The sequence below is a fragment of the Siniperca chuatsi genome, linkage group LG18, assembly GCF_020085105.1.
Source record: "Siniperca chuatsi isolate FFG_IHB_CAS linkage group LG18, ASM2008510v1, whole genome shotgun sequence".
In the NCBI taxonomy this organism is placed as follows: domain Eukaryota; kingdom Metazoa; phylum Chordata; class Actinopteri; order Centrarchiformes; family Sinipercidae; genus Siniperca; species Siniperca chuatsi.
In genome coordinates this window covers 3,264,935-3,292,823 of record NC_058059.1, presented here as the reverse complement: position 1 = coordinate 3,292,823, position 27,889 = coordinate 3,264,935, and the positions used below count along the sequence as shown (strand labels likewise).

Genomic DNA, 27,889 nt, shown 5'->3' with positions numbered 1-27,889 from the left:
GTACTCAAGTACTTTACTTAAGTACAATATTGAGGTATTTGTACTTTACTGGAGTAATTCTATTGTCTGTTACTTTACACTTCTACTCCACTACAATTCAGAGGGAAAAATGCAGTTTTTACGTCACTATATTTATTCAATAACTTAAGTTACTAGTTACTTTGCAGATTCAGATTAATAATGCATACATACAATTTTGAATGCAGGACTTTTTCCCGTAGCAGAGTATTTCTACACTGTGGTATTACTACTTTTACTTAAGTAAAAGATCTGAGTACTTCTTCCTCCACAGCGAGAAGTTAAGTTTTTTGGAAGTGATAATGCCTGTACATGATAAATTGTCCTAAAAACCACACACACACACATATATTTAGCCCCAATGTATACTTATTATACAACTAGTAATTATAACTGTTTAATAAATGTAGTGGAGTAAAACGTGCAATATTTCCCTCTGAGATGGAGTAGAGTAGAAGTAGAAAGTAGCAGAAAATCAGAATCAGAATTACTTTATTGATCCCCGAGGGGAAACTCTTTTGTTACAGCAGCTCGCCGTCACGTCAGTGCACACAGGAATAGAAGTACTAAGCAAAAAATATAATACACTATAATACAGGTCAGATAAATTAAGTACCAAGTGGATATAAGTATAAAATTTAAATTAGTGTAAAGTACAAAGTGGGTTTACCGGTTGATGATAATAATACGGTATAATAATACAATGTAATAATACAAGTAGTAAGTAATAGTGCATGAACTGTCAAGTTAAGTTAAGCTTATTAAGATTATAATGAGACAGAGGATATTGCACAGTAGTAATAGAACAGAAAAAGAAATAATAATAAAAATAAGTCCGCTACGAGACAATTATTTCTAGTAAGAAATAAGAGCTGTGCAAATCAAAACATAATGCACTACAATACAGCTAAGATAAGTACAAAAGTGGATATAATGGAATGAGTCATAAAGTACAAGTACCTCAAAATTGTACTTGAGTGCAGTAGTTTTTGTGTATTTCTGTGCAGGAGTGTGGTTGGGGGGAAACAGCGCCCCCTGCAGCGCCCCCTTTGAAGTGGGCCGGAGGTTTTGTTGGGACAAACAGGCGGAGAAACGCTCGTTGCAGCGCTCTGCAGAGAACCACTCCGGTCCTCCTTAAATGTTTGTGACAAACATGGCGTGTGTCGAGTCCTGCCCCTCCCTGAATGAGCACTGACTCGACGCTATCCGCCTCTCCGTGTGCCGTGGAGGGAGCTCCGCTGTGAAAAGTACACAGAGATTTTTTTTTTCTCCAACTCTAGATCAGGACCGAAAGTCCAATGGTCAACACCGCCTGCCTGGCCTTTGCGTGTTTGCGTCGCGACTCCTGCACACGGCACCCAGACTTGCATGAGGGCTTGAAGGCTGACCCGGGTTTGAAGCAATCGAGCGAGTCCGTGCAGAAAAGTTAGGCCCGGGGTATCGCAGTCATGTCTGGACCACACAGATTTGTGAGCCCGTTTCACAGACCCCAGTGTTTGGCCGCTGCAGCTCCGGCGGGGAAAGCCAAACTCACGCACCCCGGCAAGGCCATCCTGGCAGGTAAGGGAGTCCGCGTGGGACTGGGTGAGCGAGCTTCTTCTGCAGGCGAGGCGGCTGGTAAACTTGTTTACAACTTCTAGCACTGAACCTTTGTGTGCAGATGTGATCAGAGGGCCTTGGCTGCAGCACTTTTTGTCTAAAAGTACTCGGATACACGTAAATGCATAGGAAAGGTTGTGTGAAATCATCATGCTGAGCTGGTCTTAAAGGCACACTGGCTCTCCTCTTCATAGTGGGAGTTAAAAACTTTTGTACCACCAGATTAATGGCTAAACTCATTCACTTTCTTCATACCTTGGTCCTGTCAAGCCTGTCAGGACAGATCATCTCTGCACACAGTAGCAAGACTTGTTTTTTTGGCTGGGGGGGGGCTGGTGTCTCCTGGGACCTTTAAACTTCAGCCAAACACTCCTGTCTTATTAGTCAATCAGTGACAGATGTTCAAACTTCATACAGGGCAGAGCATGCACTGCAGGGCAATCATTATTAGCAACTTTGCAACATCAATAGGGTGTCACACTAAATGAATCTAAGGTGCTACTGATCATGTTTGAAGCTTAAAAGTTCAAGAAAAGCATTTGTCATTTTCTGTACATTGCTGTCAGCTGTTTGGCTGGGTGTTTTCTGTTGACCTAGTGCCCTTATACAGTGTGCTCAGAGGCCCAGGTCTCCATGTTCAGTTGCATGAGCCACGATGACAAAGCACATTGCTCTGTCAGCCTCTGCACACTTTCATCTGGGTTACAACATGCCTGTCACAAGTTCACTTCAGGAGCTTTTGCAAAGGGGCATGAACAGTCAAAATGATTCTCCATGCTGTTTTTAATTCAGTCATGGCCATAACTGCATTAAAGCTGCAGTAAGGAAGGGTTTATGTTATGTATTATAGTCCTAATATAGAGTATGGTAGGCATGACAGCCCAAAATCAGATGACAAAATAATAATGGCTCACTTTCATTGAACTAATAGGATGACAAGGCATCTATCAGCAAGTCACAAGAGAATAACTAGATCACATGCCAAGGCTGTATAAAACCACTCATCCCCATTGAAACAGACATCTACTGTGTATTACACCGCGGGGAAACTGTGGACTAACCTCATGTTTTCTTTATTTTGGTCATAAACATGAAAAAACGACAAGACATTTTGGGACGTATTGGCTGTCTGGCGTAGAGTTGGATGAGAAGAGCAGTACCTCTCTCACATGCGTCCGTTAAATATGAAGCTAAAGCCAGGAGATGGTTAGCCTAGCTTAGCATAAAGGATGGAAACAGCTAGCCTGGCTCTGTCCCAGGACGTCTCTTTGCCTAGCCAAGAAATAGTCCAGCACATTACACCCCGTAGTTTTTACACTTCGACTTTTAAACAAAAGATAACGACGTGTTAGTGAGCTTTAGACAGAGCCAGGCTAGCTGTTTCCCCCTGTTTCCAGTCTTTATGCTAAGCTAGGCTAACTCCTGGCTGTAGCTTCACATTTTTAACATACAAACATAAGAGTGGTATCAATCTTCTCATCTAACTCTCGGCAAAAAAAGGAAATATGTTCTAAAATGTTGAAGCATTCCTTTGAAGTAAAAAGTATTCACGCAAACCTTATCTAATCCACGACAAATACAGGCATAACTTCATCCTGTGAGCCCGATGTCGTCGTCCCCCTCTCTCTCTCTCCTGCACTATCAAAATAAAGGCAAAAAGCCCAAAAAACAAACAAAACAATAAAACCAGAAAATAAACTAACAGGTATTACATACAACAGTAGTCATTTTTTCTATCTTAATGGTTTAAAAGGTAAATGTAAAAGATAAAGTTTGATGCAGGTGAGTCAAAAACATGACAGGCCTTTCTCATGGCATACATTTTGACTGAACGTCAACAATGCAGCCATTATTAATGTTATCAACCACACCAGCGCTCTTCCTGCTGTGATAAAGCCACATTGCCTCCACTTTTCAGAGATACCACTGAACCCGTGGCCATCTGTAATCAAGTTTTGTCTGAAGAACTACAGGCTGCTTTTTTTTTTTAGAAGCAGTTGCAAGCATCTTTAAAATGAAGGAGTAAATGAGCATTGCCTGTTTTGAAGGGTCAGCAGCAAATAACAATGACAGCCCACTTTCAAAATACCTGTTCAAGTGTCCATGCGTGTTGGACTCGATAAACTGGTTCTATATCTTTTTCCAGCTTGAATACGGGGACGTAATGCAGGTACTACATGGAGGCTTGTTTGCAGATGATGATGTGGACTGTTTTTGATTCAAAGCTTAATTTGTGGGTGCAGCTGCAGCTGTGAAGCCAGTCTCTAACCAAAGGAATGCCGGGTGTGTGCCATAACCAGTACTTTTAGAGCTCCAGTTTGGTCGCCAAATGCACTTGAAAACAGTGATTTGTCAAACTGTAATCTTGCACGAGCAGCCTGACTGGCATGCGTGAGCGCAGGCTTGCAACACTGGTGTGTTGGATTTCTCTGCACGACATTTTGGTAGAAAGAACGCATGTTAAAAGCACCAACAAAGGCCCCCCCCCCCTTTTAATAATAAATTAAGCTTAAATAAATGTTAACCACTAATGTCAACCATCTACTGTTCATATTAAAGCCTTTTTCTTTTTCAGCCTTTAGTTTTCAGGGGGGTTTTTTTTAACCACTTCTGCAAAAATGTGTTGTGTTTTAACAATTACTCGCAACCCGTAAAGGCATTTGTAGCTGAGTTTTTTGAATCCAGGCATATTTTAGTAGATGCATGGATGTTAGGAGGATAACTTGTCAAACTTTGTTTAGCTGTTGTACTAAAAGCTGCACACTTAACTGTGCTTTTTTTGACAGAAAGCTCTAGTTTCCTTGCAAACTTGTCACTTCTAAGCACGTCAGAGGAATCAGGCGGCTCTCTGACGGCTAGTCTGTGTTGCTAAATGGTGATGTGGTGGATAGTATGTGCTCTGAGGGCTACACACCCCCTTGAGATGGAGTCAGGCCAGGGGAAGTAACTGTAGGCAGAATCTCACTGAGGTCAGCCGAGCCAATCAGCTGCCGGCTGCCTGTTTGCTGTTGAACTGCAGATGTGTGACAACCGTGGTTTTAAGGTGGAGCTCTGGTCTATGCTGAGGATTAAATGCTGTATAGCAGCGATGGATAACAACTGTCACTCTGATTCTTACTAATGTGCACCTCACAACTTCTAAAGGAAAACTTCAAACTCATCTTTTCAAGTTTGCTTTTACCAAGAAACTTTAACTGTACCTCACCTACAATATTTTTCATTTATTTTTTTATTATTTAAAAAAGAAAATCCTTACTGCTTTCTTACATCTTTGTTTTTCTTTGCATTTTTCACATTTTGTGAAGCACCTTGTATTGCATCTTTTTGTATGAAACGTGCCATATAAATAAAGTTTTACTATCATCATTATAAATTGTGAGAAATACTGTAAGAATTACCATCCAGGACAGTGTAATTAATTTGGCCTATATAAAGTATTTGAGTGTAAAAGTATAACATTTTAAATTCCCACATTGCAAATTGATCATGAATTATTATGGATAGTGAACAGTATTATAAGAAACAAGCATTTGCATTTGTAAAGCATTTTTACTATCAGTAGCTGGTTGTAGTTTTACTTGCTGTCTGTAAGGGTTTGGTGTTGACAGAAACAAAGTTTAAAATGTTCATGTTTCTTGGCTCTTTATTAGAATCGGCCTGTACTTAATGTTTTTTTTTTTTTTTTTGCTGTAATCTCAGGTGGGATCGCAGGAGGCATAGAGATCTGCATCACCTTCCCCACAGAGTACGTTAAAACGCAGCTGCAGCTAGACGAGAAGGCAAATCCTCCCAAATACAAAGGCATCGGTGAGTTTATGTTCTCCGTCTGTTTTTAATTGACCTGAACTGTTTAATTACACTCTGTGGCCACTTTATTAGGTACACCTGTAAAATCTAATGCAATCCAATACAGCAGCTGTGCCATAATTTCTACCTTTACAAAGATAATAATGTTCCGCTGTGATTGATACTGTCAGGGAGGTATTAATATGTATAATACTGAGGTCGTAGTTTGCAGCGGTGTTGAACTGGACTGCATGATATTGACATGTGTTTCTAATATCCCCCCCCCCCTCTTATTTGTAAATGTGGTGGGCAAAGCATTAAAAACACCTCTCAATATAATGCAGTCCAGTTCAACAACAAAGCAAACTACGAACTCGATAATAAACATATAGTTAAATTAATACCTCTTAATTAATACAGTATCAAGTGTTAACTGCTAGATTATATTCTGTAATAGAATGTGGATATTTTAGTATGTTTTTTATGCTTTACTTTTGAATACACGGATTTTTGCATCTTGAGCTATGTCTTTTATAATGCAGTTTTCTTTTGTGAGTGTCTTTGATAGTTTTTAACTTTTTTCTGCTCTCTAAAAAAATAATATAAGTTAATATAATTAAATTCTTATTTTCTAATATTGCTCAATGTCAGACGTTGAATGCCTGTTTCTGATTAATGGGCTGTATAAACACCAGGGACAACAGTGGAAATAAATGTTCTAACCCTGGAAAACTGTGACGTTGTATTTTATAGATATAATAGAATGTCGTCATTAAACCAAACCAAACAAGTAAAATAACCGTTGATCAGTTTTGAGTTGCCGTAGTTGCCGTGTACAGTAGATCTACTTGGTTAATGGCGGGACCCAAACATTATGAAGTGACTGTTTTGAGTATAAATCTACAGATCCCACAGCAACTCACACTGGTTGTTGATTAATGATTTATCGAGTTAATCAGCAGCTGTCTCAATGATCTCAACTGACGTTTAGGATCCAAAGTTTAGACACAACAGGCCCCTTTAGATTAGAGTAACACAACCCATAGTAACTTCAGACCTTGTGTTGTTGCAGATTTGAGTGCAAACATGAACAAATGAACAGATCCGTATTTGAGTAGAAAGTTAGTCTTTGTTATCTGTTCGATAAGAGCTTGTGAACTTTGGCAAAGATCATGTTTGTCTGTGGAAACCCGGTATGACAGGCTGTTGTTTCAGGCTGCAGTGGACACGTGTCGAACCAAGAAATCTTTCAACTTGACTGCTTCTTCATCTTACTTGTTTCTTCTTCTTTCATTCATTCTCTCTGTTTCTCCTGCAGTTGACTGTGTGAAGCAGACAGTGAACAGTCATGGGGTGAGGGGTCTTTACAGAGGTCTAAGCTCACTGCTGTATGGATCGATACCTAAAGCAGCTGTCAGGTACTGAAACCCTCTAACCTCACACTCCTGTGCTTGCACACACACATACACACACACACACACACACTTTATGAATGAACATCTTATTTCCAATACAGCTCCATGATGATGTCGGGTGTGGCTGCTAGACTTGTGAAACAAAACTTATATATTGATTACTTTCTAACAAGGCACCCTTTATAAAGTGTTTAAGATGAAACGATTAGTTGATTAATCAGTTAGTCGATCGACAGAAAATTAATCTGCAACAATTAATCAATTAATCATTAGTTATATCCTTGGGTTATGGACTGTTCTTTGGGAAATTGTGATGGACATTTTTTACTATTTTCTGATGTTTTGTACAGTAAATTATTCATAGATGAATCGATAATAAAAATAATTGTTAGTTGAAACTCTGATCATTTGTAACATTTTTTTATTGGTTAATAAAACATTTATTAATTCTTTATAGATTATTATTAAAGTCATTAATATGAACCAGACCCGCAACTAACGATTTCTTTCATATTCGATTTTAATATGCAGATTATTTTCTCAATTAATCGATTCATTGTTTGGATATTTTTTGATGTTTTCTATCACAAATTCCTAAAGTCCAAGGTGACATCATCAATTTTTTTTGTCCAAACTGCAGAAATATTCAGTTTGCCATCACATAAAACAAAGAAATGTAGCAACGGTTGTGAAAAAAACCTTTTGGCTGGTGTTTATTCTTCCTGTTTGGTAATAATGCAGTTATAGTTGTTGGCAGTTCATTAGTAAATGCTCATGGGTTTCTTACTTACTTTCTAATAACCCGTCTAATTTGCAGCTATAAATGCAAAGTCAATTAATAAAGGGTTCTTAAACCATCAAGTCTGCTGTTGTAAATGTTAATAATTTGTTAATAAATCGATTTTTTTTTTTTTCAAGTAACGGTCCAACCACTCAAAAGGTTTTTTTCACAACCTGGCAACCCAAAAGTTGTGCTTATTAATGATCGATAACTGATTGAAGAGGCCGTAGTTATTTATTAACTATTAGCAAAACCACTGCAACTTTATAAAGGTTGCCTTATTAAAAAGTGGTACCGATTATTTTCTATTTTGAGTCATTAATCTTAATTTTTACTCTCCATTAACTCCAACAGATTTGGGATGTTTGAGTTCCTCAGTAATAAAATGCGCGATGAAAATGGTAAACTAGACAGCAAGCGAGGATTCCTCTGTGGCCTGGGGGCCGGAGTGGCGGAGGCTGTGGTCGTAGTCTGTCCTATGGAGACAGTTAAGGTAAAAAAAAAAAACCCCAGCATTATTAAATGTGCATTAATACATTTTTGGCCACTAGGGGTCAGCATAACAAGCTGTAAGCACAACACTGACATAACTTGCCTGTTGATTCATCCAGCAGACACAGAGCAACATTCTCATTTGTGTGTTTGTGTCCACCTGATGCATGGAAACTAACTTTAGCTCTGTTTTGGTCGCCACCAACTCCTGAGGAAAAAAGCTCCACTATGTTTCCCAGCTAGGTGCTAACTTTGGCTGCCGTTTAGTACTGGCAGGTAGCGTACAGTGGCTTTATCAGAGCTTTTGCTTAGAACAGCTGCCTGCTGCTGCTGGAAACAAGGCTGATGAGAGCGGTGAGAGTGAACAAATCGGTGAAGTTGGGGCCGTAAAACCAAAACAATGAGCTGAAAGATGCTAAAGTGCTTTATAGAGCTGAGGGGAATTCTCACATAATTCTCAGAGCAACACCTTTCATATTACATTCTCCGTTGTTAATATAAAAATATTGATTAGTGCAGCTTTAATCCTGTCAGGCACAACAGTGAAGGCCCAAGAAAAGCTTTTTCAGACTTTTTCTGCTTCCGAATCAAGGCCCATTAGAGACAACTGGCCAACCAAAGACACACTGGCTACATGTTTCCGAATGGATATTTTGACCATTGTTTGGTGTTTCAGTTGCTAGCTCACTATATATATTTAGTTACATTTACCTGTTTTTATGGGGCTAAACTCCAGTTAGATAAAATCCAGTGTTTGTGGGTACATGGATACGTGTCATGATGTAAAGAAATTCAGAGTTTTAAAATCTGAAATGAAATGAAGAGCAGAGTCACTAGTTTTCATGTGTAAGTGGCTGATTATGATTTCATGGCAGTTTAAATATGTAACAGACCTACAATCAGAATCTCTGCACACTGTAAAATTACATATTTAAATAGAGTCAGCTGCAGGGACTGGACAAATCTGTCTCGTCTGTTAGGCTCCTCTGTATTCTGGATCCTAATAACTGAGAAATGTTGTGTTGCTGGCGGTCGGGACCCTACCGTCAGAGTCTACAGATCACATGCCCATGTACAGGGGAGATAGCTTCCACTTGACAATAGGGTGTGCCATTAACAACACTGAAAGAGCACACTGACAGTACACTAATGAGTACTTTTACATTTTGCTGATAATACTTATGGACTTTTACTTAAGTAGGATATTTAATGCAGGACTTTTACTTGTACTGGAGTATTTTTAGTTTGCTTTATTGGTAATTTTCAGTCCCTCTCATGAGTTAAAGATACATTGTACTTCCATTCAAATAAAATATTTCTAATGCTGTTTTGCACATTGCGGCCTCCGACAGTAAGGGCTACTGCAATCGTCTCTGTTTTGATTCTTTGACCCTCTGGCTTGTCGAATTTACTAATCATTTTTATTATGTCATTTTAGGTCAAATTCATCCATGATCAGACGTCAGCAAACCCAAAGTACAAGGGATTTTTCCATGGGGTGAGGGAGATTGTTAGGACTGAAGGTAAGGAGGGTTTCTTCATTTGTGCAGGGTTAGTTGGATTTTACTGCCACCTACTGTTCCAAGTCCACCACATAATGATTTTGCCATACAGGAAATTACTCTTCAGGTTGTTCATCATTTCCCATGTATTTGAGTCATCGCGTCTATTATTTAGATGATAATATTCTTCCTCAGCCTCATTACTCCTGAAAAGGTCATTTATTTAAGTGTCGGTGACTATGAAATTAAACTGGAAAGCTGTGAAGGTTTTGCGTTTGATAAAGTTAACTGATGATACTGATGTATCTTCAGGACTGAAGGGGACTTACCAAGGCCTAACAGCCACCGTGCTGAAACAAGGCTCCAACCAGGCCATCCGCTTCTATGTCATGACTTCACTGAGGAACTGGTACAAAGGTGCGTGAGTGAATAAATTGTTCCACGTCTTTATAATCAGCACATACAACCAAAAACGCAGCCAAAGACTCATCTTTTGTTTTGTCTTTTTTTGAAACACCAAGGTGATGACCCCAACAAAGCCATTAACCCTATGATAACTGGACTGTTTGGAGCTGTTGCTGGTGCTGTCAGTGTGTTTGGAAACACTCCTCTGGATGTCATTAAGACCAGAATGCAGGTTGGTTGAATAACATGTTCACTTCTTAAAGACGGTGTAGTCCCTCATTCGTCCAGGAGTGTCCCATCGTAGAAAAGGTTTCAGTCGTAGTCATCTGGACACTGTTTTCAGAATCAAGACGTTTTGGCTCCCATCCGGAAGTCATTCTCAATTGTGAAAATGGTCTGAGAACTTAGAAATTTAAGCTACTCTGTGTTACTTAAGCCCCGCCCTCAGGGAGGAGTCTTCCTGAGTTTCTGCTGTTTACTCTGCCTAGTTTCACCTGAAACTGACCTTCTTTTGTTTCCATGATGGCCCAGTAATCAGTAATCAGTAATCAGGCCTATTGTTTTCTGGCTGCAACTACTTCATCACTGTTAAGTACCTGATTAGCATATGATTGGCTTAACCATGGTGTTAAAACACTGTGATAGACTTTTGGCAGATTGAATCTCAGACCACCATTTCTGTTCAAAGAGGGTTTTTTTTTTCCACAAAAATGGCTTCTTTGACTCCTCTTTCAAACCAACTCTTCTCTCACTTAGAATCTTCACCTCGCTGTCTTCAAATGAGCGGTTTGTAGCTTTTAGATGCAAATGCACGGCGCTCTGCAATCCCGAGTTAGCGTGTCGTCTGTGCTGTCTGTGTCGTCACTTCTTAGACTCTCATACTTTATCCCTGAGCAGAGTAACTAACATGTCTGTGTGTTATTTAAAAGGGTCTCGAAGCTCACAAGTACAAAAGCACGGTGGACTGTGCCGTCAAGATCATGAAGCATGAGGGACCAATGGCGTAAGTTGATATGATTTATGGAGAATAACTTTAACTGCCCATGTCTGCCATAAGTTTTGGATTTTAAAATAATAAAAATAATGTTATTGTTAGTAGTATTAGTACAGTGGTGTTTTGCCCTGAAAGGCAACCTGGTTTCTGTGATAATGCATTTCTAAATAACATTTGTAAGTGGCTAATGGATTTGAAACCTTTTGGGTGCATCTTTTAGTGCATGTCAGTGCCCTGAAGTAGCATATTCACTCTCTTGCTTTGTCCCATTCAGGTTCTACAAAGGTACCGTTCCTCGGCTGGGTCGGGTATGTATGGACGTGGCCATAGTCTTCATTATCTATGAGGAAGTTGTGAAGGTCCTGAACATAGTTTGGAAGACGGACTGAAATGGACACCCCAGTGCTACACAAGCAGGAGTGTTGGGACAATGCCATTCACATTATTAACCAGGCCAAGTCCCAAACCAATCTCCGTAAACCCTGCTTCTAGGTTCTAATATCTACCTCTAAGTGATTTTCAGAAAGAAGGAAAGGGATCGGTATGTTCTTGATTTTATTTGTAACACAGCTATTACAAGTGGAAGCGTTATCTGCATGAAAAAAAGCTCCAGATTGCAGTCACTGCTGTGATTGCACACTTGCTGTTTTCTCTTTAATTCCAGACGGGGGAAGTTCCTTAAGAGCTCAGGGAAAGGAATGGGGCATTTATTTGGATCCGATTGACTAAAGAAATAGTAACACTATCAGCACAGAGAAGTGTGTCTCACCTACTGCGCTTTGAGTTCAGTTATACTAATGCTGTATGTACTTAATCAAAGAGAAACCAATGCCCGACCCAACATAATGTGATTTACACTGTAGGCAAATAAATTATACTTGAAATGAGAGATTATACCAGAGCGCAAACATTTTAAAGCCCTTTTTATATGCAAGTATATAGATTTTTTTTTTTCTTTCTTAGCAAGACTTAAACCATTATTTCAATCAGTACCTGATGAAATAATTTACATTCAGATGTCACATGCTGCAGAGGCTACAGGTACATTAACAAATAAATGCCTTAAATCGTGATTGTCAATTAAATTAATCAGGATTGTAGGATCCATAGAGATGCAGTTTTAAGTTGTAATTATCTTGCATATGTACATGCAAATTTCCACAAAACGGTAGTTGAGGTGGTGTAAAGAGGGTTCACTTTTGAGTTGCAGAGATGTTTTAAATCAGTTAACTTACTAGATTGATGCTCTAAAAAAGTGCCTAATGTATTTTATGATTCATTTTGAGATCTTTTGAGATTGAGAATGAATGAATGTTGTATGTACTTAGTCACTACAGATTTTTTAACAATGTACTTAGTTGCACATACTGCAGTGGTGCCATATATTTAATTCCAGGCATTTTCTGAGGTTATTTCTGAGATGTTCATATCTTCTCAATTCATCATGACTGTTAGTGTTTTGAGGAATTTTTGCTTTTTAAATGTTAAATTGCCTTTATTGCATAGACATGCCTGTTTTGAAATGCCATTAATAGTGCCTTCCATATCATTCCACGGAGGACGAGTGGTTTAGGATAGCTTTTACTGCAGGTTTTCAGATTCTGTTTAATTTTGAACTATGTAACATTAATTGCCTTTTACTTTTTACACCAACTGATGACCCAATGTGCCAACTGCTGCTCATATATATTAATGACATATTATAGACTGGAGTTTGTAGCTTGAGAGTCTGGCATGTTTACATGCAATGCATTTAACTCTTTTACAAATGTTTACTTTGAGCTACCTTTATCAGCTTCAACCTAACCTTGCATACATGTAGACTCACTGTTATGTCATAGCTATTTAAATATCTTTTGGAGTTTTCATATTAACACATGAATAATTTCCAGTAGTTAACACCAAGTATTGTGCCTTCAGTCTAATAAATTTAATATGTATGCTCACAAATAAACATTGGATCACACTGTTAATATTGTCGTGTTTATTTCAACTGTAAGGATTACAGTATTTGTTTTTAGCATTTTGCATTGTGACCTTGCTTTGCGCTGTTTGGACATTGCGCTTGCCGTAGTTGTCAGTGCGGACTCCTCCTCGGGACGAATGAAAGAAGATGTTTGTGTTGGTGTGGCAGCATTAAGGCATCTTTAAACATGTCTCTCAATGGAGGGGGAAGCAGAGGATTTTACTTCAACACCGTCTTGTCTTTGGCACGGTCGTTGGCAGCTCACCAGCAGGCGCCGATAGACAAGGTACCGGTTTACGTGGCGATAGCTAACGACAGTAACAAGCTAACACCTGTCAAAGAGTCTTTGACATTAAGGCCCGTCCTTAACTTCGATTCTCGACCGGTGTGATTTGTGTTATTGATTTGACAACACAGTTAACATGTCCTTTCAGTTTGTCAATGTATGAATTCAATGTCATTTTAAGATTTAATGGCGCACGCGACACAGTAGCATTTGTAACTGACTGAAAACAGCTAACGTCGGCTAACGTTAGCTGTTTTGAACCTGTAGTTAATCTTCCCTTAGGTTAATACTTGATATGTAAAAGGGAAGGAAAGCTGCCACCACGCCCAAAATGTGATTTGTTTTGCATTTAATATGTTTTTCACAGTAGGTCATTTGGCTGTCTTTGATACAGCCAGTGTCAGCTGTCGATGTTCTCTATCCATTTTCACAGAAACAGAAGTTGGATAACTCAGATCTTTATGATGTTTTATTCTGTAATAATAATACTAATAATCTTTATTAAGGGAAAAAGAAATGCTACAATCCTGTGTCATTCAATTTTCTCTGCACATTTGACTGTGCCACAGACTAACCACCAGATTCCCAAATAATGTGCTTACATGCTACATGTAAAGTTAAAATGCCTGTACAGGGGTTATTTAATGCATAGCAACGATTAGTCGATCAACAGAAAACTAATTGGGGAAAATATTTAGATAATTGCTTGAGTCATTTTTTTAAGCAGAAATGCCAACATTTAGTAATAATTCTCTAGTGTGAGAATTTGCTGCTTTTCTTGGTCTTACGCCATAGTATATTGAATATATCTGGGTTTTGGACTGTTAACAAACTGTCAGACAAAAGACATTTCATGAAGTCACCTTTGGCTCTTGGATATTGTGATGTGTATTTAATATTAATATTCCACAGACCAACAATCAATTGATTAATCACTAAAATAATAGGCAGATTAAACAATAACGTTTAAAAAAATAATAGTTCGTTGTAGCCCGAATCTAATGTCTAATTTAAGGCTGAGGGTAAATTTAATAACACGTGTGAGTGTATCTGGCAGTCCACAAAACTGCAACATACTGTATTTACAAAAAAACCCAGTTAATTCAGTCATTGCGATTTCCGCTGGCTTTCAAAGCAAGAGCAGTCTTTACTTCGTTGGTGAGTCAGAAAAGTGCTGGGATCCATAAATCCATACAATGAAGCAATCAGTGCTTAATTAAAATGTATTGGATAGCGATATAGGGTGGATCAATGTATCTTTGAACTAGCTGCAGCATTTTTTGAGTGATACAGTCAAGTTGTCAATGTGTCTGGCAGGAGCAATCAATAGTAAATGAGAACAACTATAACTACAAGGCTGGATCACTAACCAGGCGAAACGTGCAGCTGCCTCAGGGTTCACTGTGTGTTGCTTTTTGGTACTTTTATTACTTTCAAATTTGTCTGGGAATTTGCACCACTAATATACAATATCAACCAGGTCCTGCATTACTATATAACCCTGTGGCCCTGTGTCAAAATCTAGTTCTAACACCTTTAATAATTGTGTTTATATTGTGCTCACGTGATGCATTTTTCTAAATTACCACAAACTAACTGACATACAGAAAGTAGTATTCCAGTATAGAAGTACTAGTTGGTCTCTGTGCAAAAAAAATAAATCTGCCATCTATAGTGTACAGTGTGCACTGTACTTGATGGGAACTTGGAGGCAACAGGAACCCCAAACAGGTTAATCTGGCCGTTACAAGGAGGAGGCATGAACTCCATATTCCTGTCATAATTAAAATAAACAAGGCAAGGTGTATTATTAAGTAGGCACAAGTCATGACATGCAGTCTAAGGGATCACACAAGGGAGGCAACCAGCTTTAATTCCCACCAGATAATGCAGACATAATGCTGCCTGAAATGGGATTTCATCTCGCAAAACATGTTAGATGAAGGTATCAAATGTTTATTAAATTAAATTCAGTGTTAAATGGCTTTGAAGTACTGCTAAAAACCTAAAGGGACAGTTCACCCCAAAATCAAAAATACACATTTTTCCTCGTACCTGTAGTGCTATAGATCCATCTTGATTGTTTTAGTGTGAGCTGCCGAGTTTTGGAGATATCGGCCGCAGAGATGTCAACAAGGTCTCTGGATTATCTTGATTAACCAGGTCATAATTTCTGGAAAGAGACATTGCTGTTGAGTTATATAAATGTGGTTTTTTTTTTGTTTTTTTTTTGGCGCTTTGAGCACCACAAGCCCAGTGCCATATAGTCCAATTATATTCAAAAAAGTGCAGACATTTCTACGACCGATATCTCCAAAACTCGGCAACTCACACCAAAACAATCTAGATGGATGAATAGCACTACAGGTAAGAGGAAATATATGTATTTTTGATTTTGGGGTGAAGTGTCCCTTTAAGATGTTGGAATAATGCGTTTGACTACTATGTTACTCACTCAGGAGGTTAGGATTTGTGGTCAGGGATTACAGGAGGCCACAAGGCAGCTTCTGAAATACTTTAAAAGAGCAGGCAGAGTTTGAACTGATTAGACAATAAACCCGCAAAATTTCAAAATGGGGAAATGTTAACCACGACTTAAACAGGAAGTATATGAAAGAGCTGTAGTAGCAATAATAGCAGTCAGCCCACTTTATAAGTGGACTGTGTAAGATTAGGAGCCTGTAAGATTAGTGACCTTTTCTGCTTTTTTATGTCTATGTAATGTCACTTTAAATTGGCTTGTTATGAAGGGCTGTATAAGCACACTTTAAGAAGTGCAGCTAGAAGCATCAACCATCTATTTGACCTATGTGGGGCTGCAACTAACTAAACATTATTGATTAATCTGTTGATTATTTTCTTGATAAATCAGTTAACCGGTTAGCCTATTTAATATTTAAAAAAAAAATTGTGAATAATGATATAGTTATAATTGTCCAGAACCCAAAGAGACCTTTTCATAGTGCTTGTTTTGTTTTACCAACAGTCTAAAACCATCAAATATTTAGTTAACTATCAAATATGACAAAGAACAGCAGCAAATCCTCACTTTAGCACCTAACTGCCTTATTGACAAACCGTTTGAGTTCTAGACCTGTGACTGTTGACACAATTTAATCTCTGAACGTCAGCGTGGGAAACCCCAGAGGTCTGCTTCAGCATGATAGGCCTCATTGTTTGTACAATAACCCACTTTTAGTGGGCGTCAGAACAGCCTTTGGTACTTATTATTGTATTTTATTGGCTTAAAAATGTGTTTGTGCGATGGAAGTATCCTGTGGGTTCAATTCCAACTTTTTCTTATTCAAATGTTTTGTGTTTTCATAAGCAAGGTTTTCCTGGCTCAATAAAAGGCTGAGGTGTTGTCTAAGCACAGCAGGTTGAGCTTTGGCAAACAACCAGCAGAAAACCCATATCCTTTTGTTTTGCATTTTATTACTGTTTTGGCACTGACAAACATAGAGTTGAGATGATCTTTAGTTTTTGAAATCCAATGTTAATATTTTTTCATCCATCAACAGCATTGTCAGTTTAAAGGATCGTCTGCATGGAGTAACGGATAAAACATGTACAAACTAATGATCTCACTCTGTGTTTAAATGGTGTTTAAATCCCTCTGAGTGTAATTATGGCCCTTTAGCATGAGGCTAATTAATGCCAGAGGCAGGTTTGGCTCGATTCCTGAAGCACATTTAGGCCAAAAAAAAATCATTATCGCTAATGGAACCCGACATGAACGATGTGTTGGTTTAAGCCCTGTGGGCAGGGGAATTCTGCTTTTACTTTTAAAAGATAGTATTATCCAAAGAGCTTATGTTTACAGCTCATCTTAATCGAAACAGCAGCGGATGTGATCCATGTGTTGTCCTCTCACAGGTCCAGAAGCTACAATGCATGTGCCCCGTGGACTTCAGAGGAGTCTTCCAGCTGGATGAGAGGAGGAGAGATGCTGTCATTGCGCTGGGCATCTTTCTAGTAGAGTCAAACCTGCAGGTAAACATTGTACCTACTTACCTTTCCACTTCATGATACATTTGTGCTAACAGTGAATTTACAGGATGTTGATATTGCAGTGGTAACCCTACTTCTGTTGCAGCACAAAGATGCTATCGTCCCCTACCTTCTTGGGTTGCTTAAAGGGCTTCCTAAAGTTCAGTGGATTGAAGAAAGCTCAGAACGCAAAGGAAGGGGTAACTATACACATGTGTTGTCTGTTACTCTATCAAGTCAAGTATGGACGCCATTGTACTGTAATATAATTTGCTGTTTTTTAATATTTGGTGAACCTGTCTTGCAGAGACCCTTCCTGTAGCTGAGAACTTCAGCTTTTGTCTTGTAACACTACTCTCAGATGTTGCCCAACGTGATGAGACCTTACGAGGACAGGTGTGTGTGTGTGTGTTTTTGCGTTTGTGCGTGTATTTTCGGTTGCTGATATTGTTCCTCCTCTCCATACTGGCTGCAAAGAGACTCCTTCCAGACAGGATTCCAGTGTAAGACATAAGGGTCAATCTCTCTGCAAAAAATGATTCTAAGATTTAGCTGAAGCTAATAAGAGCCAAATTGGGTAGGTATCTATCAATGTTTCTTTTCTTGTTTTGTCATTTTTGCCTTTAGCTGATTGATGACAGTGTAGATAGACAGGACACATGCGGCGGTATGACATGCAGTAAAGGTCCTCGGCTGGAATCAAACCATGGACGGTGGGTTTATGTGGTATTCGCCTTAACCATTACGCTACCGGGGCGTCCAGAAGCTCTATGGGAACATAAAGAAGGTATTTTGAACTAAGAAGCCTGGAAGTTTGGGAGATACCTACTTTATTTGACTACTCAGACTGCTGAAGCCTCATAGTAACTTCAGTTGAACTTTAGAATTAATTTTTGCACAGTATGAGGACTGTAGACTGTTGTCCCCCGTTACTTACATTTGAATTGCTTTAGTATAGACAGGAGGAACAATTACAGCGACCAAAAAATGTTTTCAGTATACATATGGGCGTGTGAGTATTGACATAAAAAAATGTGAATCTGTCCTTTAAATATTATCTTGTTGATATGGATAGTTATTGGAGTATGTGATGATGTAACATCGTTGTCAGATCCTGGAGGTGGTCATGGACATCATGCAGGTCCTGCAAGATATCTGCCAGAATCCAGAGGCTCATGATAAAGGTACCAACATAACACACCTCATGCTTCCTTTGTTTGTTACTTAGCCGTTCTGCGTATTAATATTTTGCTCCACCTTCTGTAACCCTTTTTCTGTACAGATTACCTGTGTAGGTACACTGTGCCCACCCTGCTCGGTGTCGCCCGAGCATTTGGCCGATACAGCAACACCGATGAGCCCCTACTGTCCAAGCTGTTCCCTCGACCAGTTGCTCCTGTTCTGCCTACGGGAGACGATAGTGACACGGTGCACCGACGGTCCTTCAATGACTTCCGTTCCATCCTGCCAAGCTCTTTGCTCACGGTGTGTCAGGGAGACACTCTGAAACGTAAAGCCTCCTCCCTGTCCAGTGTGTCACAACAGGTATAGAGAATTTGGAAAAAGTAAATGAAGTTAAAAAGAAAAGTTGACAAACCTAATTATATTTTCACATATTCACAGACACTTGTGTTTTTCTGTGTTTTCAGGCCAGTCCAGAGAGAGCCTGCCTGACCCCCAGCTCACCTGCTGATCCCTCTGCACAGTACTTTGAAGGTAAGTAACCTAGCAGAAGCAGTTGAGGCTGTTGGGCTTTCAGGAAACATCAGTAACTTGCTGAGGAGCATGCTTCAAATAATTCTGCTGTCCCTCTTCAGGTTCATACCTGCCTGATGGCAGCGCAGTGGACCCTGATTACTACTTCTCCACCATCAGCTCCAGCTTCTCTGTCTCCCCTCTTTTCACGGGAAGCAGCTCTGGAGAGTTTCATGTCCCTCTGGATATGCTCAGACAGCTCCTTAACATGGTTAGCAGCCACAGCAGCAGAACAGATGCATTTGATTAAGAGAATTTGATGCAAAATGTAAATTTGATCTACAAAAAGTGAAGATTTATTCAGTTGTTTCTCTCAAATAGGTTGAACAATTTGTCTCGGAGTCGTTTTTGAAATCACTGGACGAATCCTTGTCAGAACTTCTAGAGGTATGACTCTTAAATCACTATAGATGTTTGTCTACTCTTTTTTTTTTTACTGGTTCATTGATACATTTCTGCTACTTTCATGACAGTTGAATCCTGGTCTTCATCTCTACTACAAAACCTTCAGTGATCCTCTGTACGTTGCCATATTTAAAATGCTAAGAGACACTCTGTACAATTTAAAAGGTAAAGAATCCAGTTTCCCCCTCTCTATTCAAATTATTTTGAAATTTAGCCCTTTAAAGCCACACATTTTTCTTCCAAATGATGACGAGAGTAATAACAATGTATTTTCTGTGTTCATCAGACCTTCAGACAGACTACGTAAAGGAGGTCCATGACTTTGTGCTGGAGCAGTTCAGCAGTAGCCAGTCGGAGCTACAGAGGATCCTGCACGATGTCGAGTACCTCCAGAGTGAACTGAGCCCGCTCAAACTGCGCTGTCAGGCCAACGCTGCCTGTGTGGACCTCATGGTGTGGGCTGTTACTGAAGAGCAGGGTGAGAAATCAATTAATTCAGACAGGAAGTAATCTGTCTTAGAAGTCAGCTCTGCAAAATGTCTCTCTTTATTTTTACACCAGGAGCTGAGAACCTTTGCACCAAACTATCAGAGAAGCTGCAGTCCAAGACGTCCAGTAAAGTCATCATCGCTCACATGCCCCTCCTCATTTGCTGCTTACAGGTGACAGTTAACTGCTTGTTTTTTATCCACCTTCCTTTTTCTCTGGTCATCTTCTCCTTTAAGAACCACATAATGACAAAAGGGAAAGAAACTTTATGTTCATGTGTGCATAAAAATGTAGTGCTGAACTAAAAACTGACAGCAAAGATTTAGAGTGGTTGTGTGTAAATCGGTTGCTAGGAAACATCTATAGTGCTGTCCATTCAAGAGCAATCAACTATGAAAACAGGAAGTTATTGTAGCATCACAAGCTAGCATAACTTCCCAAATTACAGTTTTAGAGAAGCAAAAGATATATCTATATAAGTTTTACTTTGTTTTATTCATGTCTGCATACATGGAGAAATGTGAGTTTCAGAGTTTGTAGTATTCATACAGTTTGGAATGAGTGAGAAATCTTAGATTCTGCTAACATAACGGACGTTATTTACTCAGTAAGTCAAATGTTATCGGCATAACGTTTCACAATTTAAGGTATGTTGTGTTGTTTTTGTGAAATGTGATTTAAAATCTTCAAGATTTACAACATTATTAAACAGCGTTTATCAATTCAGGTCAGATATGTATATATATATATATATATATATACGACAGTATTCCATATTCTTTTACTCCTGACTCTAAACGGGTCATTTATTAGCAAACTAACATTAGTTTTGTCAGTTCAGTTAGCTATACAACAGCTACACCTGGCAGTTAGTGGATGTGAATATTTAGAAATAACTAATCTTTCCATAAGAAGTAGTTTGTGTAGTGCAACGTTTAATGTATTGATACGTTACGTTAGAACTAGGCAAACAGCTGTTGCAACTAGCTCCAGGTGTTTGTTTTTATAAAGCCATAATGGAGTTCAGCCATAGTTATTAATTTGTAAACACATGTGTCTGTGTCTTCAGGGTTTGGGTCGTCTGTGTGAGCGCTTTCCTGTGGTGGCCCACTCTGTCACCATGTCCCTGAGAGACTTCTTGGTGGTGCCCTCTCCAGTTTTGGTGAAGCTGTACAAATACCACAGCCAGTACACTTCAGGTAACAACCGAACAGCTGAGTGCGCCATCATTCAATGGCAGTATTATTTCCAGTTCAGTGTTTTCTTACCAAATCCTAATTTTTTAAGGTGGTGGTGAGATAAAGATCCATGTGACTAATGAACATTCCCAGTCAACCCTCAGTACCCATTCCAGCAAGAAGAGCCAGCCCTCCATGTACGAACAGCTGCGGGACATCTCCATAGATAACATCTGCAGGTGAATTCACCCACATACACACTTGTACAGCATATTCTGGCACCTCCTTAAAATCAATACACTAAAAGACTTTTTAGAAATTTGATCTTAAACCTCCCATCCTCTACTTGTAATTGTTTTACATAACTGTATTTTTTAAACATTTTAATTCTATCAAATTATCTTCCCTAATCGGAAAGCGTTAATGGCTTTTTGTTAGCTAACTGTGGTTTTGCCTTTTCTCTGTTAATATATATCTTTGTTGTTGTTCTTCCTTTTCTTTGCTTTTGTAATTGACTTGATGTCATTGTAAATGAGGGTCGCCCCTCAATGATCTCTCGAGTATAAATAAATGTTGAATAAATGAATGAATGAATGAATATGCACACACACTATTATCAACATAGCCTTTACCTGTCGCTCTCCATCTGTCCTCAGGTGCCTGAAAGCCGGACTGACTATGGATAATGTCATTGTAGAAGCTTTTCTCGCCAGTCTGTCCAATCGTCTCTACATCTATCAGGAAAATGATAAGTAAGTCAATCATCATATTATCTGATGCCTTTATTGAGAATGAAAAGTCTTCATTTGAAAGTGTATTTACATGTGTTACCCTCTCTTCCCCAGGGATGCTCACTTGATCCCAGACCACACCATCAGGGCTTTGGGTCACATTGCTGTGGCCTTACGGGACACTCCCAGAGTAATGGAGCCCATCCTCCAGATCCTACAGCAGAAGTTCTGTCAGCCTCCCTCCCAGCTTGACGTCCTCATCATAGACCAGCTTGGCTGCATGGTCATCACAGGCAATGTAAGTAAAAATATCTCTACCTTCTCTATTGTGTATTTAAACAGTTTCAGCTAATGTAAACCCCTAGTTTTAGAACATATCTAATATCATAACTTCTTTTTCTTTCACCTTAGCAATACATCTACCAGGAGGTGTGGAATTTATTCCAGCAGATCAGTGTCAAAGCCAGCTCCATGGTCTACTCTACCAAAGACTACAAGGACCATGGATACAGGTGACCACCATCTTAAATGACACAATAACAGTTCTTTTGAGTTGTTGAGTACAAAGTGATACATAAAGTGGGAGAATATGCTACTCATACACTCCTCATGTTGCCGAGTATTATCCAGAGTTTGTCGTGAGAATCTAGTAAATAAATGTTCCCTCTTCTGTATGTAGACACTGTTCCTTGGCTGTGATAAATGCTCTGGGTAATATAGCAGCCAACCTTCAGGCTGAGCAGATGGTCGACGAGCTGCTGGTCAACCTGCTGGAGCTTTTTGTTCAACTGGGCTTAGAGGGGAAGAGAGCCAGCGAGAGAGCCTCAGACAAAGGCCCAACTCTGAAGGTATGGCACACACATATACAAACACAGTAGAAATCAAACTGCAATATTGGCGGGGGGCGTGCTCCGAAACCCCCCCCCCAAAAAAACACAAGATAGTCCAGCAAAAATCCTGACTCTTTTTGCTGCAGTGCAGTGCAGCTTTATCTGGTAATGCTTTGTGTGGGCCATTTGAAAGCATGCAAGCGTTCCAGCTAGAATATCTCGTGTACGTGTACAAGTGCTAAGATGGAGGCGCAAGTTATTACTGCCAGGGGAGTCCTGGTGGCCTAGAGGTTAAAGATGCCGACCATGAACAGCAACACCCCCAGTTCACCTCCAGCTTTGTTGCATGTCAGAAGTACATTAAAAAAGATTTTACTGCCATGAGAAGTATTTCATCCTCTCATCTCTAACATTATTTTGATAGTGACATTAAAGATACAGGAAACGCGGGGAGACAAAGAAAGGGGTATGACATGCAGGTTTCTTTGGCACAGCAGTATTGTCAGTCTGAACCCGTCTTAGATGGCTAAAGGGTTCAGTATGCTTGAAATGAACTGAGACGTGGACGGACAACTCGCCTTATGACCTCATCTAAAGACAGAAGTGTTTGAACCTGTTCTGCATGGCCGCACTCGAAGGCAGGGCAAAAAGCCTGCCATAATAGCCTCCCCCGGGCCGCATCCCACTGCCTCCCTGATATCTCTCTGAGAATTGTATAACATGAAAAGTGATGGAAGTAGTAAAAAAGAGAGCTTGAGAAAGAAGTTCAAACCCCGCCTATTTTCTCAGACCTGGCCAGTCACTGTGTAAAGTGTGCGTGATTGTCGGATTATTTCTTTTGGAAAGTTACAGAAATTGTCAGATGCAGCCCCCGAATTCCGACATCAGAAATGTGTGGGTGGAGGGGGTTTTAGATGCTGTTCAACGATGCAACAAGCACTTTATTTGAATCATTCTGACACCCAGGTCTTCTCCTTTTTCTCTCTAGGCATCAAGCAGTGCTGGAAACCTCGGTGTCCTAATTCCAGTTATTGCAGTGGTGAGTGTTTTTTAAAATTTTTTTATTGTCACATACAGTCATACACAGTACAATGCATAGCGAAATTCGTTCTTCGCATTTAACCCATCCTAAGTATTAGGATAGAGACCAACTCCAGTTCTAAGCCAGTGCCTTGGTCAACGGCACTGACAGGAGAATTAACCTAACATACATGTTTTGATGGTGAGGAAAACCGGAGCACAGGGTTCTATCTACTGTACCTTAATAACCACAGAGATCTGTTCTCTTGCTCTTCTTCTTATGCTGTTAGCTGACTAAGAGGTTGCTACCAATTAAGGAAGCAAAGCCACGTCTGCAGAAGCTCTTCAGGGACTTTTGGCTCTACTCTGTTGTCATGGGATTTGCTGTCGAGGGCTCAGGTACAGTTTGTTTAATTATCCATTTTTATTTCTGTCTTCACTGCATAACATATTCGTTCTGAAAAATGTTACATCATTGTTTTTATGGACAAAATACCTAACGTTAAATTAGTTAATGCATTTGCAATTAATTTAAAAATGATCTATTGTATCATACCTCAGCATCATGATTTGTTTCTGTTGAAATCTTCAGGTCTGTGGCCGGAAGAATGGTATGAGGGAGTTTGTGAGATTGCGACCAAATCACCGCTGCTCACATTTCCCAGTGGGGAACCTTTACGCTCAGAACTGCAGTACAACTCTGCACTGAAGAACGACACTGTCACTCCAGTATGAGAGCACAGTCACACGCATGCACAAATATGCTCACATAAAGTATACCATAGTTTATGGTTCATTGTTGCATTTCAGGCGGAGCTGAATGATCTGCGTAGCACCATCATCAACCTGCTGGATCCTCCTCCTGAGGTGGCTGCTCTCATCAACAAATTGGACTTTGCCATGTCCACATATTTGCTGTCTGTTTACAGATTGGAATACATGAGGTATGCCAACATGTCTACATAGTATATATTGGCTTATGTGCTTGACCATGTTCAGTGATTATAATTTTATATGTAATTTTTATTCTATTATGTTTATCATATCATCTGCTAGGATGCTGCGTTCTCTGGACTCTGACCGTTTTCAGGTCATGTTTCGATACTCTGAAGACAGAGCGATACAGAAGGATAAATCTGGTAAGCAGAAGGAAAAAAAGACTTTCTAAAAAACATGTGCTGTGACTTTTTTGTTATATGCATTAATATTTAATATATTCTTTGCAGGCATGATGCAGTGTGTGATTGCTGTTAGCGACAAGGTTTTTGAGGTCTTCCTTCAAATGATGGCTGAAAAAGTGAGATGTTTTCACTTAAGAAGAACTCATATCCTGTTTAGAGTGTATTTTGACTCTGAGCCTCTGTTTCATCACACAGTGGGGGATATTTACTCAGGACCTGAGGCCCTTTCTTAGGCACTAAACAGTCAAATTGCATTTGTTCTTATTTACTGGACTGCACCAGTTTTTGTGCCAGTAACATAGAAAAAAAGCAGCACAGTTGAGATTAGTTGCTACTGTTTGGGCTCATACATTATGTATTTTAAGCTGTTCCTGTGTAGAGGCGGAAAAAATATTGGATGAGGGAGTGAAAATGAATACAAGTAACATCTGCACCTGATTTATTACTGCTGACTGATCACTGTAGCAGAGAAAACTGTCTAAAATGTAATGTCTGGGAAAAGCAGGTGTAAAATCTGCAGCACTGTTTTATCACACATTCACAGGATAACAGAGACTAGCCAGGTCCAAACAGTGTGAGAGAGAAACAGTGATAAAGTCTTAATAGTTTGGAAAATAAAAACACTACAGCAGTAAAGAATATTGCAGCAAATTAAAACATGCATTATAAAGTTACTTTACAGTAGCTCTCCATTCTGCCCCACAACTGAAAAGAGCAACACTCTATTATGGCTCACAGCAGGGTCACTCCAGTGTGCTCTGAGTTTAAAACTGCTACCAAATCTGATTTTTTTTGTTGAGTTGACAACTTTAGCCTATTTATAATACTTCCTCACAGAGCCTTCCTCTGGGATGAATATACTCTTGCAGTTCCAAAAGTGTCTTCTCTTCAATAATATCCAACAGTAGAAAACAACTTTGTTTTACACTCCATTGCTTTCCAGGCATGCACACATCTTTACTTTGCACTTTTTTAAAATCAGATGAACTGCGGCTCATTTACATCTGTAGTCTTAGTAAATAACCCACTAAATTGAAAATAGGCAAAGCAACGTTTTTTGCCCTTGACGGTTATTTGTGGTAGGCTTAGGAAATACCACTAGTGCTCCTTGATTAGAGTTGAAACAATTAATCGATTAATTAATTAGTTGTTTATCAGAAAATTTATCTGCAACTATTTTGATACCAAATATTCTCTGGTTCTAGCTTCTCAAATGTGAGGATTTGCTGTTTATCTCTGTTTTATATCATTGCAAACTAAACTTTACTAAACTTTGGACTGTTGGTCGAAACAAAACATTTGATGACATCACCTTGGCCATTAAAATGGGCATTTTGTGCTACTTTCTGACATTTCATAGACCAAACGATTAATTGATTTAATTGAGAAAATAATCTGCAGATTAATCAGTAATGAAAATAATGGTTAGTTGCAGACATAATCTTAATAAAATGTTATATTTTCAGGCAAAAACCAAAGCCCATGAGGAGGAGCTAGAACGCCACGCTCAGTTCCTCTTGGTCAACTTCAACCACATCCACAAGAGGATCCGCAGAGTGGCTGACAAATATTTGTCTGGCCTGGCTGAAACGTGAGAGTGCATTGATACACATGCTCATTTACTCAGAATACTGCACTGACTTTATAAACTACTAAAATGCAGGTTCATACTCAGCATTTTTCTCTCCTCAGTTTTCCCCACTTGTTATGGAGTGGCCGTGTGCTGAGGACCATGTTAGACATCCTGCAGACGCTTTCCCTCTCACTCAGTGCAGTAAGTGATGAAAAACTGGACTGTTCTTTGGTGTAGCATCTATCTTTCAGTCTGTCTTTATACTTAATGGATATGTATACCATGTCATTAACAGTGATGTTTATGCTGAATTGCAGGACATTCATAAAGACCAACCTTATTACGACATCCCAGACACGCCATACAGAATCACTGTCCCAGATACATATGAAGCCAGAGAGGTAATGTTATTTTACTCAGAACCAGTTATTCATCATTTCACTTATTCAGTACTCACCACTGTACACTGTTGTTACTAATTTTTCACCATCTGCATGTGGAATTTATCTAAAATGATCAAAGAGTGTGAAAGAAATGTGACAACAAATGTAAACGCGTCACATATACAAGACATGTTATATCTTTAATTGTAGAGCATAGTGAAGGATTTTGCTGCCCGATGTGGGGAGATCCTTAAAGAGGCTATGAAGTGGGCGCCATCTGTGACCAAATCACACCTCCAGGTAACATTTATTTTGAAACACTGAGCCCTGTAAAATTCAGAACCTCCACACGTAATAAATAAAGTTTACATGGTGGCCTTAAACATGGTTTTAACCACTGTACTTCATGTGGTCTTTTTCAGGAATATCTGAACAAACACCAGAACTGGGTGTCGGGTCTCTCCCAGCACACAGGCCTGGCCATGGCCACAGAAAGCATCCTGCACTTTGCTGGTTACAACAGACAGAGCACCACACTGGGGGTAGGTCACAAACTGACTTTTCAAATGCTAATGCTTATTAATGGTTTCATTTGGTTGTGATGGTGGCAGCACCATCATTGGTTTATGTCAGGAACAAAAATGGCTCAAGAATGGAGCCCTGCGGGACACCACAAAATTCAGTAACACTTCCAACATGACATAGTCCAACTTAAATACTGTCAACGGTTAACATAAAGACTGCAGCAGTACAAGGTTAAACATGCACAGAGAGAAATTAAACACACATCTTGTTCTGGCGAGTAAGAGCCGATTGTTCCGATTAAGATCACTCTACTAAATGTATCATCTCCAGTGCTCAAAGAAAAATCTGTTTAACTTAATGAGATTTTTCTCATGTCAGATTAGTCTATACAAAGGATTTCTTCCCCTTGCTGTGCAACTGGGGCAGAAGAGGCCCAAAAGAAAAAACAACTCGTACAACCACAATAATAATTAGAGCAGCACTTCCTTCAGATATTTGTGATTTTCAAGCCTGCCAACTGTATTCATGAAAGTATGGCTATCCAGAAGAATGCTTTACATACCGCAAATAGGAATTGAATTAGAG

General features: G+C 39.4%; 2 protein-coding genes across 3 annotated transcripts in view; both read left to right on the top strand.

Annotated features, from left to right (window-relative positions):
* The first annotated feature begins 1,018 nt into the window (after positions 1 to 1,018).
* slc25a1b (slc25a1 solute carrier family 25 member 1b) lies at positions 1,019 to 12,965 on the top strand. Its single transcript, XM_044173628.1, has 9 exons — positions 1,019 to 1,578; positions 5,317 to 5,424; positions 6,722 to 6,821; positions 7,954 to 8,092; positions 9,530 to 9,614; positions 9,906 to 10,010; positions 10,115 to 10,230; positions 10,928 to 11,001; positions 11,267 to 12,965. The coding sequence occupies exons 1-9, from the start codon at positions 1,467 to 1,469 to the stop codon at positions 11,379 to 11,381; spliced, it is 954 nt and encodes a 317-aa protein (XP_044029563.1). The 5' UTR covers positions 1,019 to 1,466; the 3' UTR covers positions 11,382 to 12,965.
* A 72-nt stretch (positions 12,966 to 13,037) lies between these two features.
* Positions 13,038 to 27,889, top strand: part of pi4kaa (phosphatidylinositol 4-kinase, catalytic, alpha a) — a 30,184-nt gene continuing 15,332 nt past the window's right edge. For both annotated transcript variants that reach the window (XM_044173627.1, XM_044173626.1), the window contains exons 1-29: positions 13,038 to 13,244; positions 17,121 to 17,237; positions 17,341 to 17,434; positions 17,542 to 17,630; positions 18,346 to 18,418; positions 18,517 to 18,779; positions 18,884 to 18,950; positions 19,052 to 19,200; positions 19,311 to 19,376; positions 19,463 to 19,559; positions 19,681 to 19,872; positions 19,956 to 20,056; positions 20,953 to 21,082; positions 21,171 to 21,300; positions 21,718 to 21,813; positions 21,907 to 22,090; positions 22,204 to 22,304; positions 22,472 to 22,640; positions 23,611 to 23,661; positions 23,933 to 24,041; positions 24,235 to 24,371; positions 24,453 to 24,586; positions 24,699 to 24,781; positions 24,869 to 24,939; positions 26,290 to 26,414; positions 26,516 to 26,597; positions 26,714 to 26,797; positions 26,990 to 27,079; positions 27,202 to 27,321. In XM_044173627.1, coding sequence (XP_044029562.1) covers positions 13,146 to 13,244; positions 17,121 to 17,237; positions 17,341 to 17,434; positions 17,542 to 17,630; positions 18,346 to 18,418; positions 18,517 to 18,779; positions 18,884 to 18,950; positions 19,052 to 19,200; positions 19,311 to 19,376; positions 19,463 to 19,559; positions 19,681 to 19,872; positions 19,956 to 20,056; positions 20,953 to 21,082; positions 21,171 to 21,300; positions 21,718 to 21,813; positions 21,907 to 22,090; positions 22,204 to 22,304; positions 22,472 to 22,640; positions 23,611 to 23,661; positions 23,933 to 24,041; positions 24,235 to 24,371; positions 24,453 to 24,586; positions 24,699 to 24,781; positions 24,869 to 24,939; positions 26,290 to 26,414; positions 26,516 to 26,597; positions 26,714 to 26,797; positions 26,990 to 27,079; positions 27,202 to 27,321 — 3,303 coding nt within the window. In that variant the 5' untranslated portion in view covers positions 13,038 to 13,145. The remainder of the gene's footprint in view (positions 13,245 to 17,120; positions 17,238 to 17,340; positions 17,435 to 17,541; positions 17,631 to 18,345; positions 18,419 to 18,516; positions 18,780 to 18,883; positions 18,951 to 19,051; positions 19,201 to 19,310; positions 19,377 to 19,462; positions 19,560 to 19,680; positions 19,873 to 19,955; positions 20,057 to 20,952; positions 21,083 to 21,170; positions 21,301 to 21,717; positions 21,814 to 21,906; positions 22,091 to 22,203; positions 22,305 to 22,471; positions 22,641 to 23,610; positions 23,662 to 23,932; positions 24,042 to 24,234; positions 24,372 to 24,452; positions 24,587 to 24,698; positions 24,782 to 24,868; positions 24,940 to 26,289; positions 26,415 to 26,515; positions 26,598 to 26,713; positions 26,798 to 26,989; positions 27,080 to 27,201; positions 27,322 to 27,889) is intronic.

Excerpts from the sequence above, each read along its gene's own strand:
- slc25a1b (XM_044173628.1), top strand. The coding sequence starts at position 1,467 with ATGTCTGGACCACACAGATTTGTGAGCCCGTTTCACAGACCCCAGTGT. Across the intron at positions 6,822-7,953 it reads ATACCTAAAGCAGCTGTCAG|ATTTGGGATGTTTGAGTTCC; the intron begins GTACTGAAACCC and ends TAACTCCAACAG. Across the intron at positions 11,002-11,266 it reads AAGCATGAGGGACCAATGGC|GTTCTACAAAGGTACCGTTC; the intron begins GTAAGTTGATAT and ends TGTCCCATTCAG.